This window comes from Plectropomus leopardus, chromosome 8, assembly GCF_026936395.1.
Source record: "Plectropomus leopardus strain MGB_pleo_1.0 chromosome 8, ASM2693639v1, whole genome shotgun sequence".
Taxonomy (NCBI): Eukaryota; Metazoa; Chordata; class Actinopteri; order Perciformes; family Serranidae; genus Plectropomus; species Plectropomus leopardus.
In genome coordinates, this window is record NC_142183.1 from 19,607,667 (window position 1) to 19,621,630 (window position 13,964).

A 13,964-nucleotide genomic window follows, 5' to 3' on the forward strand; every position below is an offset into this window, starting at 1 on the left:
TTTGGTTTAACCGAATCATATTAAAACTTACATGATCTGAGCTTGTGCTTTAATCTAATGTTTTTGAAGGATTTGTGAGTTTGAATGAAGTAGTGGTTTTCCACCACAGCCCTTATGTTGTCCTTGTGTTGAGAGGAAGCATGTTGATTGGTGCACAGATGCATAAGCAGCAGTCAACAGGGATTGTGTGTGTGTGTGTGTGTGTGTGTGTGTGTGTGTGTGTGCGTGCGTGTGTGTGTGTGTTGTGTTAGCCAGAGTACACTGTAAAATCTGACATGTTGATTTTACATTAAAAAGTCTAGAAAACCGATTGCCTTGAAAAATGTAAGTAAATACAACTATAAGTCTTTAAATATATTTACTTTATATCAAATCGTCAAGTTTACTTAAAATTTAGTTACATTTACCTACTGTCGTGAAGTTGTTGGAACTTAAAAATGACAAGTTTAATTAAATCAATCTTTCTAAGTTTTAGCGAATCCAGTAAAGCAAGTTTACTGAGCTATCTCTCTGTATTCTGCTGGTTGCAAACAAGTCAATCATATTGTATTTTCTTAAACATGTTAACAAAACAGAACTTGCAGGTCTCCTAACTTCATCATTGGCAAAATCCTCTTTGTGATGATCAAGTTAAGTCAGACAACTGAGTTTACTGAAATTGCTAACACTCAGAAAGAACAAGGTAATTTCACTTGTCATTTTTAAGTTGCGACAACTTAACAAAATAAAGTAAATACAGCCAAACTTTAAGTAAACCTAATTAGATTTAAAGTAAACATAAATTAAGGTTTGTAGTTCTATTTACTTTACTTTTTCAAGGCAATTAGTTTCCGAGATTATTTTAAGTAAGCTCAACTTGTGATATTTTACAGTGTAAGAGTGAAACAACTGGGCAAAACCATGTGACACTGAGCAGATTACAGAAATTGGCTTGCACAGTACATCCCCACAATGTCACACTCATCACACACACAAAGCGTGCACAGACTCACTCATAAAACCCTGACTGGGTGCCTCTCTGCCATATTGCAAATGGCTGATATGTGCCATATAATTTCCCATAATTGTCCTATATGTTTAAGGACCTCACTCTGAGACAAGTGCTCAAAAGACCATTTGGTCGATGCAGTTCGTTGCTTCTGTGCACAAAACAAAGCACAAATGGGACATAAATGGTGACACTTAATGGATATTCATGTGCTGCCAGCTTAGTTATGACTCTCAGATATTGAGACTGGCAGGCCTCAGTTGGGTCTTTGATCTTTCCTGGTCTGCTCCTTTGAAACACCAGTGTTCAACTTAAAAGGCCCTGCATGGAAAAGAAGCATGTATGCTCTCACAGATGCCTGACAGGGCTAACTGGTGGACACCTTTGTGTGTGTCCGCCTGTGAATAAGAGGGTAAGAGAAGGCGTACATGCCTGTTTCTCATTACCACTGAAATATGGGGAGCAACTCACCTTTGATCTCAAATTTGGTAATTTACTGCTTCAAAGAGTGTCCGTGTGTATCTATTTGATAAAGAGGAGAGATGAGAGGGTAACTCTTCTAAGATATTCTGCTCACATTTGTGTACGGATAAAGCAATATCGCACCTTTTATAAGACTATATATGTCTGGCTTGTTTTAAACCCACTAATAATAACACTTACAGTACTACTGACTGTCAGGCCAAAATAAACCCACATGTTTTAGATGGTTTTACTACAGTGGCCAACAAGGGCATGATGCTACAACAGCCCAAAACATCTCCAGAAGGAGAAACTGGCTGCAGCTTAAGAAATGATGCCGGTTAAAAAACACAAGAATCCAAAACAAATGTACTGCAAATGAAAAAAAAGGTACAGTACAAAGTCAAAACAAATACTTTAGCAAAAATCATGTGCAAATACAGAAATTATGCAAAACACTCAATCCCTGAGAAAAAATGCAACAGAAAAACCCAACATATCCCATCAACACAGAGGAAATTCTCCTGGCCTCTAGGAGGAGAGTGTGTTGATTTTTGAAGTGGGAAGAAAATTGAAGTAATATGATGATTAAGAGTCTTCTCATCATAAAACATGCTTCTTTCGAGCTCAACACAAACAATATAACTCAACAAATCTGTCTTGGTTGGTCTTTTAATTGTTCCAACATTCATTAATTCTGATTTTGTTGAAATAAACCCTTAATTCACCAAGTTATATGCTGGTCCTACCGTTGTTTCCCCCCGCTGTTGCTGTCTGCTGTTGGTTTTTATTAGTCCTGTAACAAACCTCTTCAGATGATCCAGAATGCAGCAGCACGTCTGGTCTTCAACCAGCCCAAAAGAGCACATGTCACCCCGCTGCTAATTTCTCTTCACTGGCTTCCAGTGGCAGCCAGAATCAAATTCAAAGCACTTCTCTTGGCTTACAAAACAATCACAAGAACTGCTCCAGCCTACCTGGAATACCTGATCCAGGTCTACTCTCCTTCTCGCCCACTACGCTCTGCATGCGAAAGACGCCTGGTGCTTCCAGCCCAGCACGGCTCTAAATCTCTAGCCAGACTCTTCTCTTCTGTTGTTCCCAAATGGTGGAACAAACTTCCAAACTCTGTGCGTTCTGCTGAGTCCCTTTCTACTTTTAAGAGACAATTGAAAACTCATTTGTTCCGAGAACACCTAGGCACTTAACCTGACTCTTCTCCGCTTTGCCCTTTGGAGTAAATTAAGTCAGAAGGTCCAAAACCCAGCACCTAATGATTATCTAGCACTGACAAAGTTGTGTGATGTTGTATGTTGACTGTCATCGTAAGTAGTGATACTGAGATTGTTGAATCTCAGATGCTGAGATCGCTACTGGTTATTACTTTGGTTTCCAAAAAAAAAAAAAAGAAGCCGTCTAGTGGCACTTCTTCTGCCACTAGACGGCAATACCTGTGACCAATCACACCTGAAGCACTTTTTGCACTTACTAAGGGTTTTTTCCTTAAGTCTAAATTCTTGCTTGTGTTGTACGTCGCTTTGGATAAAAGCATCTGCTAAATGAAATTGTAGAATTGTAGAGAATTGTAGCATTACTGCCCCCCACTTGCAGTCACAATCTTTCTAAGCTCAGCGGCCTGTTCCACAAGTAGAGACTGACCTCTGGTGGTGTGTGCTCTGCACTACATGCAGTACACAACCTCATTACAGCATCTCTGTATCAGTTTAATAAAAAGAAGAGCATCTGTATTTTTGACAGTATTGAAAATGATACCATCAGGTTCAATATCCTGATAAAACGCAATTCCAGTATGCCGCGCAAGCCTTGAGCCAGATGATTTAGGTTATTTTTGGGTGGGTTACCTATTTCACTTGTAATCAATAATGCTTGTCATTATTATATAACTTAAAAACAGTATCATTAAGAACTCCAGCTTGGCTGGATAAGAGATTTCTAAAACTGTATGTCAGAATATAGCTGGAATCACCAGTGGTGGTGATGCAAGATAGTTTCTCTTGTGTGACAGTTCTGTTGTGAATAGGAGAGGGAGCTGCTCGCTTGGACAGAGACTCTGAGTGATCTGCAGCAGCCTCTGCCTTGGACATAGAATCAAATGAGAGCTGTGTAGACTCAGTAACAGATTGAACTGGTGCAGTGAGTGCAAAATGTTGCCATATAATAATAATGCAGAGTTGCCTCAAACCAGACCATTAACACTAATCAGATTAAAGTGAAACAGATTTTTTGTTAGGTGTTTGTGAACCAAAGCAGGAATCAAAGGTGGTTGGATATTGGACTTATATTCAGCAAGTAGACAGGAAGACGACTGTAGTGGGATGGGAAGATGAACAATGTAGATGTGTTTTCTGTTACGTAAATGGTAGTGGAAACGCTTTACTGTTTACATACTGTAACATGACAGCATGTTCTGCTATAAGGTGGTCTTAGTTACAATGGTGGTAATGTTACAAGTCCTTTAGTCTTATGAACACTATACAATATACAATTACAATCACAAACTATAGGTATATGAGCAGATTATAAACTGTATAAAATAAGGGAAAAAAGTTTGTTTGTAGCCATTGTATTATCACCCACTGGTTTGTGGACCCCTGTTTTGAAGCTTTGAGTTTGATATTTTGGGCATTCTGGCCATCTTGAAATTCGGGGCCAGAAGTGACTACATTTGGAAATGAGGGTGGAGATAACCCTAGCACTCGTCCAGAGGTCCAAGGACTTTATTTTCATTATTTCATTCACTATAGATGGGAGCCCAATGTAAGCAAGAATCATACGATTTTGTTCACTAGCCCCACAACTGTAGTTGATTAAGTTATATTTCTGGTCTTATTAATGTCTAACAACCAAAATCCTTTTCATTTGGAAGTCCCTGAAGCAAAATCTTACCAAATGGTGGTTTGTGACTCAAAGGGAGCTGCGAACCATTACCCTAACACTAGCTGCAAGTTTGGTTAGTATGGTGCATTTATGGTGCATTTACAGTAATTGAAAATAATGTATACCACATACATGTACTTGAAATACTTGAAAAAAATACACTGAAATTGTGCAACTACAGCAACACCTGAGAATCTGGGAGTGGCTCATTGTTACATTAGTGATCCAAGGTTGTGGCTGTGGTAGCGACTTGTCACTGACAGAACCTCACTGTCACTCAAAGTACCCACACCCTTAATTATGCATAACTTTAAGCCTTAAGAACATTTAAACGGGTTAGTTTTATAAAAATACACATAGGCAGGTTGTAGAAATGTTTATTTCTAGTATGAAGTTGGGCATTTTAACATGGTGGTCTATGGGGAATGACTGACTTCTGGAGCAAGCTTCAAGTGGCCAATAGAGGAACTGCAGTTTTTGTTGCATTTGCGTTGGTGTAATTTTTCAGCATCAGAGGTTGCCGCTTAATGTGGACATAAATATACACAATACCTCCTTCACTCACTAATTTTTCTTCTCGTTCATCTTTTTGTCGACCCCTACCATACACAAACACACACACACACACACACACACACACACACACACACACACACACACACACACTTTTCATTCATACATCTCCATTATGTCTGCCTCCTCCTGTCTTTGTGATTGTAATTCAGCGCATAAATGATGCAGGTAAATTCTATTTCACATCAGAAACACAAACAGCCAGAGATGGATGGAGATAAAGATGGTGAGGGATGGAAAATGGTGATTCATTACCTGACTATGAGGTTATCTAAATGGGCTGGCAGCCAGACTGTCCACTCATGTTCGAGGAATCTTCCCAATGCCCACAAATTTATCTGTGTGTGTGTGTGTGTGTGTGTGTGTGTGTGGAGATGGGGGTTGGGAAGGTATGAGGTATACACCCTACAGCATAATGCATGGTAATACATCAACTTAAAGGATGAGCTTAAGAAAAAAATATCATTCCAACACTCAGAGCTCCATTTATTCACTGCATGGCCACTGTGTTGGTTTTCAACATATTTTACAGATGATATATGTTCTGTCCACATTCTATATGAATGCTGATGGTGTCGCACACGTTTGTCCATGGCTGCACCTCATGTCCACATTAGTATTCCTGTGTGTGTTCATGTGTGGTGTACTAGTCTGCGGATGTGCATGTGCGTAAGAGAGAGAGTAAGAGAGAGGGATAGTTTGCCATCTTGATTGGCAGCCTAAGGCATATACAGCTGATTGTGTAAAATGAAAATCAACAGCTGCAGACCTTTTATACCCTTTAATCGCACACTGACACAGTCTCTCTGTATCTTTTTCTCACGCACACACAAACATGCTCACGCTCTCCCACAGCGATTTTCCTTGGTGAGCTCTTTAAATCTTCTCAGTTCCACATCCTTTGACACCCCCAGGGTCTGTTTCCACCATGAACAGGTTCCCATTTTCACTTTTTTCCCCCTCTAAAGTCCAGCCTTCCGTGTACACACACACACACACAATTACAAACCTTAATTTGCAGGTCTTATTGCAAAACTGGACCCGCTGTCGTTTGTAAGGTCAATGCACTATTGTTGCCTGGCTCTGAGACCATAGCAAATAAGGGAAGCACACACAGGAGTTCAACCAAAATAATTTTATCAAACAAATTTAACTTTAAAACCAACAATTAATACTGACTGAAAAACACACTGTTAGATAAAGTAGAATAAAGCAAAAAGAAACTACATAGCAAAGCAAAGGAACTACAAAAGTAACATGAAGGCTGTTTGAATGGAGTGAAGTCTGTCAGCCAGCAGCAGCATCCACGTAATTGTCAGATAACAAACAACTGGGGCTGCCCCTTTGATTGTCAGAGATTCAAATCACCATCTTGAGACTCCTAAGTCGACTGAGATAACTTCAAGTAGAGCAGTCATTTCTTGTTGGGTTTTTTTTGCTAGTCAGTGTGCTGTGCAGTGTATTCTGGGGATGTTTTGGACACCAGATTTTGCTGCAGAGTGAACGCTCTTGACTTTCATGATACTCTTTGGTACAGCCAGTAGCAGGCACACTGCAGCGGCACAGTGAAGGAGTGACCTTGCAATGTTAGGCTCTGAGACAACATTATCTTCCCTCTGTTTAGAAGTGGTGCATTTACAGTTCACAGCTACTTAATATGATACAGCCTCATGGCTTTTGTTTGATATCTACATTTGATCTGTCATTAGCGTCACTAGCTTGTTTGCTATATAAAATGAATGCCGTTGTCACACTGAAAGTCCCACTGAGCCCCGTTCAGACATAAAAACTTTACAACCAATATTTGACAATTTGTTTTTGTTTCTTTTTTCATGTAAACAGCCAAATCTGATTCCACTGACATAACTCTAAGTCAGGTACAGCCCTATAGGAAACAATGTTGGCTTTCCCAGTTGACAAATAATTGTCTGCATGGACAGTAATGTCCACAATGTGATTTTATTTCAGCCTGAATGACATTCATCGGTTCTCTGTCTTATCAATCTTGACTTGACTTGACTTATTTGGATTTATATGAGCCATGTGGTTGTGATGTTGTAAAAGACACTCTCGCCGCTTTAAACCCATTGAAAGCACAAACACAACACAAAGCAACAAATCAACAGACAAAAGCCCTGGAAGAGGCTCGGGGCTGTAACAGCTCTGATTCAGACACCACAAAATGACTTTTGTATGGACAAACACGGTGCACTCAACAAGAATTGTTTAAATTGTCATATTTTGTGAATTAACTATCAAGTCTAAATTAGTTATTTCCCACTGGAGAAACTATTCTGGGTAATCATTTCCCAAAAACAACATTAGTAATTTTCTCTTCCACTTTCCATTTCAGATTTTACCCACATACAGTGTCTCCTCCTCTGCTCCCTCACTGTCACACAGTCTTTCTCCCTCTCGTTTTTTCAGCTTCACATCTTGACATCTTTTTTTCTATATGGGTCAAAGTGTCAGGCCACACAGCAGATTGCAGACGTGGCACATCTTTGTGACTCTAAAACACAATAGGAGAGGAACAACAGTCCCAATGAAATGTGTTTTTCAGTATGATTGCCAGAGTTTCTGTAGTTACATTTGACAAGTTCCTATTGATGAAGGTTATTTTCCCACTTTGTCCTGCTGGGATGTGACAGTATGTCACAGAAAATGGGGCTTCATCTAGGAAGAAAGACATGTTGAATAGAGCAGGAGCTGCATGTTCATGTGTGCATGTGTCCACAGATAACGACAGATTCACCACTGACCAAAGAGTCTCCTTGGATGACCACTGTCACATAGTGTCAATTTGTCATGCTGAAGCCAATTACAGTGACACCTTCATCGCTCTCTTGCCAATCAGAGCTGTTGACCTGAGATGGCCCCACAGTAAGCTTCGACCCTGGTAGCGGTTCATTGATTTGACTGGGGACAGATATATCACAGATGTCTTGGTGGAGTTTCTCTGGGGTTGGTGGAGAAATCTGTGTTAAGCACCTGCTGATTGTGTTTGACCAGTCCATGTGCACGGAGGACGTCCACATGGGTAGACAGTTAAAACTTTGTTTGCCTTGGTACACTAGTACAATAGTCAGCTTGATGTTACTAATAATAGTCTTTTCTTCTTGTCTCCATCATTTGCTTTCATGCCTTCCACATTTCTTTCCCTCTATCACTTCATCATTTGTTCGTTGTTTCTGACCTCCGCTTTCATCATTGCCATTCTTGTTCTTTTGATTGTCCTCACTGTTTGCTCTCCTCTCCACTCTCTTCAGGGTGGAAGCTATGCATCGCCGGCACACCACACTCAGAGAGAAGGGGCGTCGGCAGGCAGTGCGGGGCCCAGCCTACATGTTCAATGAACGCGGTTCAGCCCTCACTCCAGAGGAGGAGCGTTTTCTGGATGCTGCTGAATACGGAAACATTCCTGTGGTCCGAAAAATGCTGGAAGAGTCCAAAACCCTTAACTTCAATTGTGTGGACTACATGGGCCAGAATGCTTTGCAGCTGGCAGTTGGCAATGAGCACCTGGAAGTGACCGAGCTGCTACTAAAGAAGGACGGTTTGGCAAGGATCGGAGATGGCCTACTTTTGGCTATCTCCAAGGGTTATGTCCGGATCGTTGAAGCCATTCTTGCCCACCCTGCTTTTGGCGGAGGTCTCAGACTCACTTTGAGCCCTCTTGAGCAGGAGATGCGTGATGATGACTTTTACGCCTATGATGAGGATGGAACACGTTTTTCGCATGACGTCACGCCAATCATTCTGGCTGCTCACTGCTTGGAGTATGAGATTGTGCACATCCTTTTGACGAAGGGGGCCCGCATAGAAAGGCCACATGACTACTTCTGTAAGTGTTCAGAATGTGTGGAGAAACAGAAGAAAGACTCGTTCAGTCACTCACGCTCCAGGATGAACGCGTACAAAGGCCTGGCGAGTGCAGCTTACCTGTCGCTCAGCAGTGAGGACCCTGTGCTGACCGCCCTCGAGCTCAGCAATGAACTAGCAAGACTGGCCAACATTGAGACAGAGTTTAAGGTAAGATAGTTTTTTTATTTTTTCAACATCAGTTTTTTGTTTAACAGTATTTAATTTTTTTCTATCTTCTCACTTTTTAGAGGTATACAATTCAGGACTGTCAGTTACTGTTCGTAAACATGCTTGCTCGCGAAATGAACATAAAAAGGCATCATCAGATTCACTCTCATTTGGCGTTTTGCCTCGCTTTATTCATTTTTTTCTCGCACTGTGTCTCTTGGATGCATGCTGCTTACAGTCTGGCACCAGGTTGCTACCTTTTATAGAGCCCTACGTCACCTGAGCACTGTGGCGGGACGCGCCGATAAACATCCTGAACACAGGAAATAAGAAGAAAATTTAGAGTGCAGAGTCTCTGCAGAAAATACACCACCACACAGTTCTGATGGGTCATACATAATGATTGAGAGGGATTACTTCTGTCTGAGTTTTTGTTTTTGTGGAAAATTCTAGTATATCTTGAAACATACAAACACAGATGTTTTCATACGGATAGGCAAAGGGTTGACAAAAGATTTAGAAGAGTCGCGGAGAGAAGGTGAGTCACGCGTACACACGCTACATTTAATGTAAAGACTACACATGATTACAGAAGAGGATTAGGGCCACGTGAAAAATTGGAGTTCTGAGTTTAAAGCCAGAATTTTGACATTAAAGTCTTTAATCTGACTATAAGCTCAGAACTCATACGTTTTTCACATGTGGCCCTAATCCTCCTCCATAAATGATTAAACAGCTATACTGTAAATGTAAATTCATCACCTCAAGTATGATTACAGTCCCTGCATTTCCATGTTCCCTGTGACATTTTTCATTTCTTTATTAAAGTTTAGGCAGAATATGGACATAGAGCTGAATAGGAATGTGCAGATTTACCTCTGCCAATGTTTCAGCCCATTCCTGCAGATGATCCAGCGTAGTCACTCTGATATTGAATGGCTTTCCCAGTGCAGTCCCAGCTTTTTAATACTCTTTTGATCTACTCATTACCAGTACAATCACTTCTCAGGCTGTGGTGAAATAAGAACTTTGAAGTTGAACACTGTATTGTTTGATGGAAAAAATGGATGGAAATGGTGGGTTGCCTGGCTCGGGCTGAGTAAAACATGCCCGCATGCTCACACTGTGTGGCAGGTTTGGGCAAGCTTTAAGCAGTGGTTTGAGGTGGAGATGAGTCCCTCCTACTGCGCCAGCTGGTGCACCTGTCGCAAATCAGTTAGTTCAGGATGTTAAGACAAGAAAACACACCAACAAATGAGGGTGACTCTCAGGGAAAAAAGAACACCAACATTTTAGACATACAAATATATAGTTTACTGTCACAAATTGACCAGCAAGGCTGGCCGATACATCAGTAATTATTATTTGTATATTATTAGGGAAAGTTTCTGTTATAAATATATACTGTTTAGCAATATGGCAAATCAGTTAAAAAATGCTGATACAGTTTAATGAGTTGTTCATCACATTACAATTCTGACAGTCAAAAGGCATCTGTATATGGGAATAGGCCTCTTTGGCATTCAGCTAAGTGGCTCAAATAACAAAAAAAACAAGCAAACATGGAAAATAACTTAAAAACCCGACAAGCACAGCATTTTGGTGCAGGTGTCTTCATCAGCATTTTTAGAGAGACCCCCCTCCATTTTGTCTCCAGCTGGCCACAGTGTTTTCTGTTTTCAGTCGGGTAATAATGATATACATTTTGTGAGCAATTTCACTTTGTCTGTTTGCCAGGGAGACCTGTTAAAAAGCCACTTTGTTGGCTCCATGGCATTAGTCATTTTCAACAGTCTTATATTCCACTGTGTGAGGAAAGTGCCCTTTTCTTTCCTTTTTGTACAAAGCCAGCAGAGAGTTTGATTTACGGCAGATCATCGTTTTCTTTCACCTCAAGCCAAATAACATATGGATTTAGCTTGCTGATTAGTTAGTTAAAGGGCAAATATTTATTGTTGGGTTTTTTATATGCGTAGTTTATAGTCCAAATAATATCCACTTTACAGTATACAGTGTATACACATTAGGACCGTGACTCTATTTTAGCAGTTACATGAAAAATGACTCATATTTTTAACTTCATAGTGGACAACATTGTTTAGATGAATTATATTTAAAGTTGAGATCAATAATGTAGAAAACACAATTATCTACTTGAACCACTCAGATTACAGTGGTCTGATAACAATTTCCACTTCTCCGGTTATTTGTCTCCTTTTGTCCGCCCATATGTTGCAGCACCTTTATCCTCCCACTTTCTGTTTATGGATGTCCTTGTTCATCCATTTCTCAATCTTTCTGCACACCTTTGTGTTTGTCAGTCAGCCTTTCAGCTTGTCATTCTGCTCCCAGTCTCCAGACAAGTTAATGAGAGGGGCTCACCTGAGGGACCCGAGTTGTGTTGGAGCTCATCTGTCCTATTAACATCTCATTATCACCCCCCTGTCTTCTCTGTTTATTTGTCTCTCTGCCCCTATTCATATCATCCCCTCATTACGTTAAAATATCAAATGATTTTAAACACTGTGCCAATAGCCTGACACAATCCTGTGTCATATTAGCAAATCAAACACGGAGAATAAAAGATAAGGCACAGATCCCATTTTCTTAATTATGACACCAGTGTTTGGTACTTATGGTCTGACAGAATATTTGGTGAATACAATATTATTACACAGCCAAGAGTTAATTTTAAGAAGTTGAAGATTTTTGTCAGCACAGGAATACATGATGACTGTTAGCCACACCAAGCAACCTCTGGTTTTCTGTTTTTATATATTTTTTTTTCTCCACAACTCCAAGTACCTAATTTCAGTCACTAGTGAATCAGTGACTATGTAGCTTTGCCTCATGTTTTAAGTTTTTAGGTACCTTATTAGAATGAACTCCCATTCCTGCAGCGAGTGGTATCCACCTGCCTGTCACGTACGCCACACATCGACACATTGACTGCCTGCACACGGTGCAAAAGAAGGGGGAGATAGATCACAGTGCGCATTTCAGTAGTCCTTCCAGACTTACTATAAGCTACTTGCATTTCTACTTGGGAGCTCTTTGTACCACTCTGTTGATTGACAGAAAAAGAAAATAACAGAACTGACTTTTTAACATCCTTTTTTCATGCTGTCACTCAGCATTTATGGCCCAAGTTACTCTGCTACCTGGTGGAGATTCTAAATACACTACAAAGCAGTCAAACTAACCTTTTAATAAGCTGCTAACAAATTTAAAAAATAAATAAATAAAATACCAGTCATGTATTGGCTGATATGGCTCACAATAGCTCGAGAATCCACAATATCAGCAAAAAACAATGTTTGGGACTTCTCTAGCCTCCACTGTATTTTGAGATTTATGCAATATAGCATACTAATGCTGCATCTCGGCTGCATGGAACGACATGGTTCTACTCAACTCAACAAGATCTTTTTTATTTTTCCATCAATATCATTTTTGGGTAGTACCTGGCACTATTTTTTGGCTTCGCCTTGGTCAAAGTTCCAAGCAAGCTGAGCTGATATTAAAAGGTGGGGGTAAAACACTGTAGACCACGGACTGCTCAGAGAAAATCGACACAGGACATCTTTCACAAAACCACCATTTTAAATAGCTAAGCTACTTTAAATAGCAACATTTTTTTAATTCACTCACCCTAGATATTTTTTATTTTTAAATTTTTTTAAGGCATGCTGTAAAACTACACTGTACACACAACTGATGAAGCGCAGTCAGACCTCTGTTTGGCAACAGATAAAAAGATTCAGCGAGTGCCACGCTGAATATAATGCCACGCCAGTCTGACCTGGTGACCGGCTGAGAGTCCTGCCTACACTAAAGGGTACTTTTAGCTGTGAAAAACAAAATAGATGAAGGGATCTGGTACCAAAAGTAAGTTGAGCAGTTGTCTAGCATTAGAATGCAGTATGGGACACAGCTTTTGTATCCACTTGTGATTACAAAAGGTAAACACATGTATACACAGCAAACAACACTTTTTCACCCACTGGCACTCTGATGCATCCCGTCAGCGTGCAGAGATCAGAGTGCTGCTGGTGTTACACGTTGGATGCTTATGTGGGAACTGCTAAAGGCATATCAGGACCTCCTTAACAGCCTCACATTTATCTCCCAACATCTTACTTTTTAAGACAACCCATCAATTTTTCATAAGAGCCTCTGGACACACACACACACACACACACACACACACACACACACACACACACACACACACACACACACACACACACACACACACACACACACACACACACACCCTTGGGAGAGTCAGACAGGCAGAGGGATAGAGAGAGAGAGTGAGGCAGAGGAGGTTATCGTTTGATTTTGCGAAAACACATTTTACTCTGTTCTTGTGTCATACCAATTTCGGTTTAATTTAAATTAAGACACATAGCCACAGACAAAGTGAAAAACAGCCAAACCGATGGTAGTCAATGTCCACTGAAGTGCAGACAAATCGCTCTTTCCCTCCCCTCTTCTCATCCCTCTATCTCACATCTCCCTCCCTTCCTCTCTCCACCCCCCCCCCAGTTCACTCATCTGTGACCATTCGCACTTTGCCTCAGATTCCTCTGTCCCCATCTTCAATCTCTCAACATCGTTCCCTTTCCTTTATCTCAAGCCCCCAAGGCACAAACTACATACCCTGAATTGTGATTGGATTTTCACATATATTGCATGCGTGTTTTGTTTGTGTGTGTGTGTGTTTTCTTGATGTTTCTTAAGAAGTCTTATGATTGATTATGAAAACATTTTTGTACATGCACTACCCCGAAGCTTGCTTCTCCCCGCATGAAAACAGATATGAGATTGTTATTGATTTCTTTCACTTAGCAGCCTTAAAGGTGAAATACACCAAATCCCAACCCTCTCCTTCATGTCCCCAGAATAGATGCTTGCTGCCATTTCTTTTTGCCCAGAATTTAGTTTTTAATTTGCAGATAGCGATGAGCCTTTTGACCAGTCTTATCTAACACACTGTTCAATTTGG

The 13,964-nt window shown here is 40.5% G+C and overlaps 1 protein-coding gene across 4 annotated transcripts in view; it reads left to right on the forward strand.

Moving 5' to 3' along the window:
* trpc7b (transient receptor potential cation channel, subfamily C, member 7b) overlaps window positions 1-13,964 on the forward strand; it is a 109,195-nt gene that overhangs the window by 42,817 nt on the left and 52,414 nt on the right. For all 4 annotated transcript variants that reach the window (XR_015777273.1, XM_088081074.1, XM_088081075.1 and 1 more), the window contains one exon: window positions 8,191-8,953. Coding sequence is in view for 3 of the 4 variants with exons in the window: in XM_088081074.1 (XP_087937200.1) it covers window positions 8,191-8,953 (763 nt within the window). In the remaining variant the exon portion in view is untranslated. The remainder of the gene's footprint in view (window positions 1-8,190; window positions 8,954-13,964) is intronic.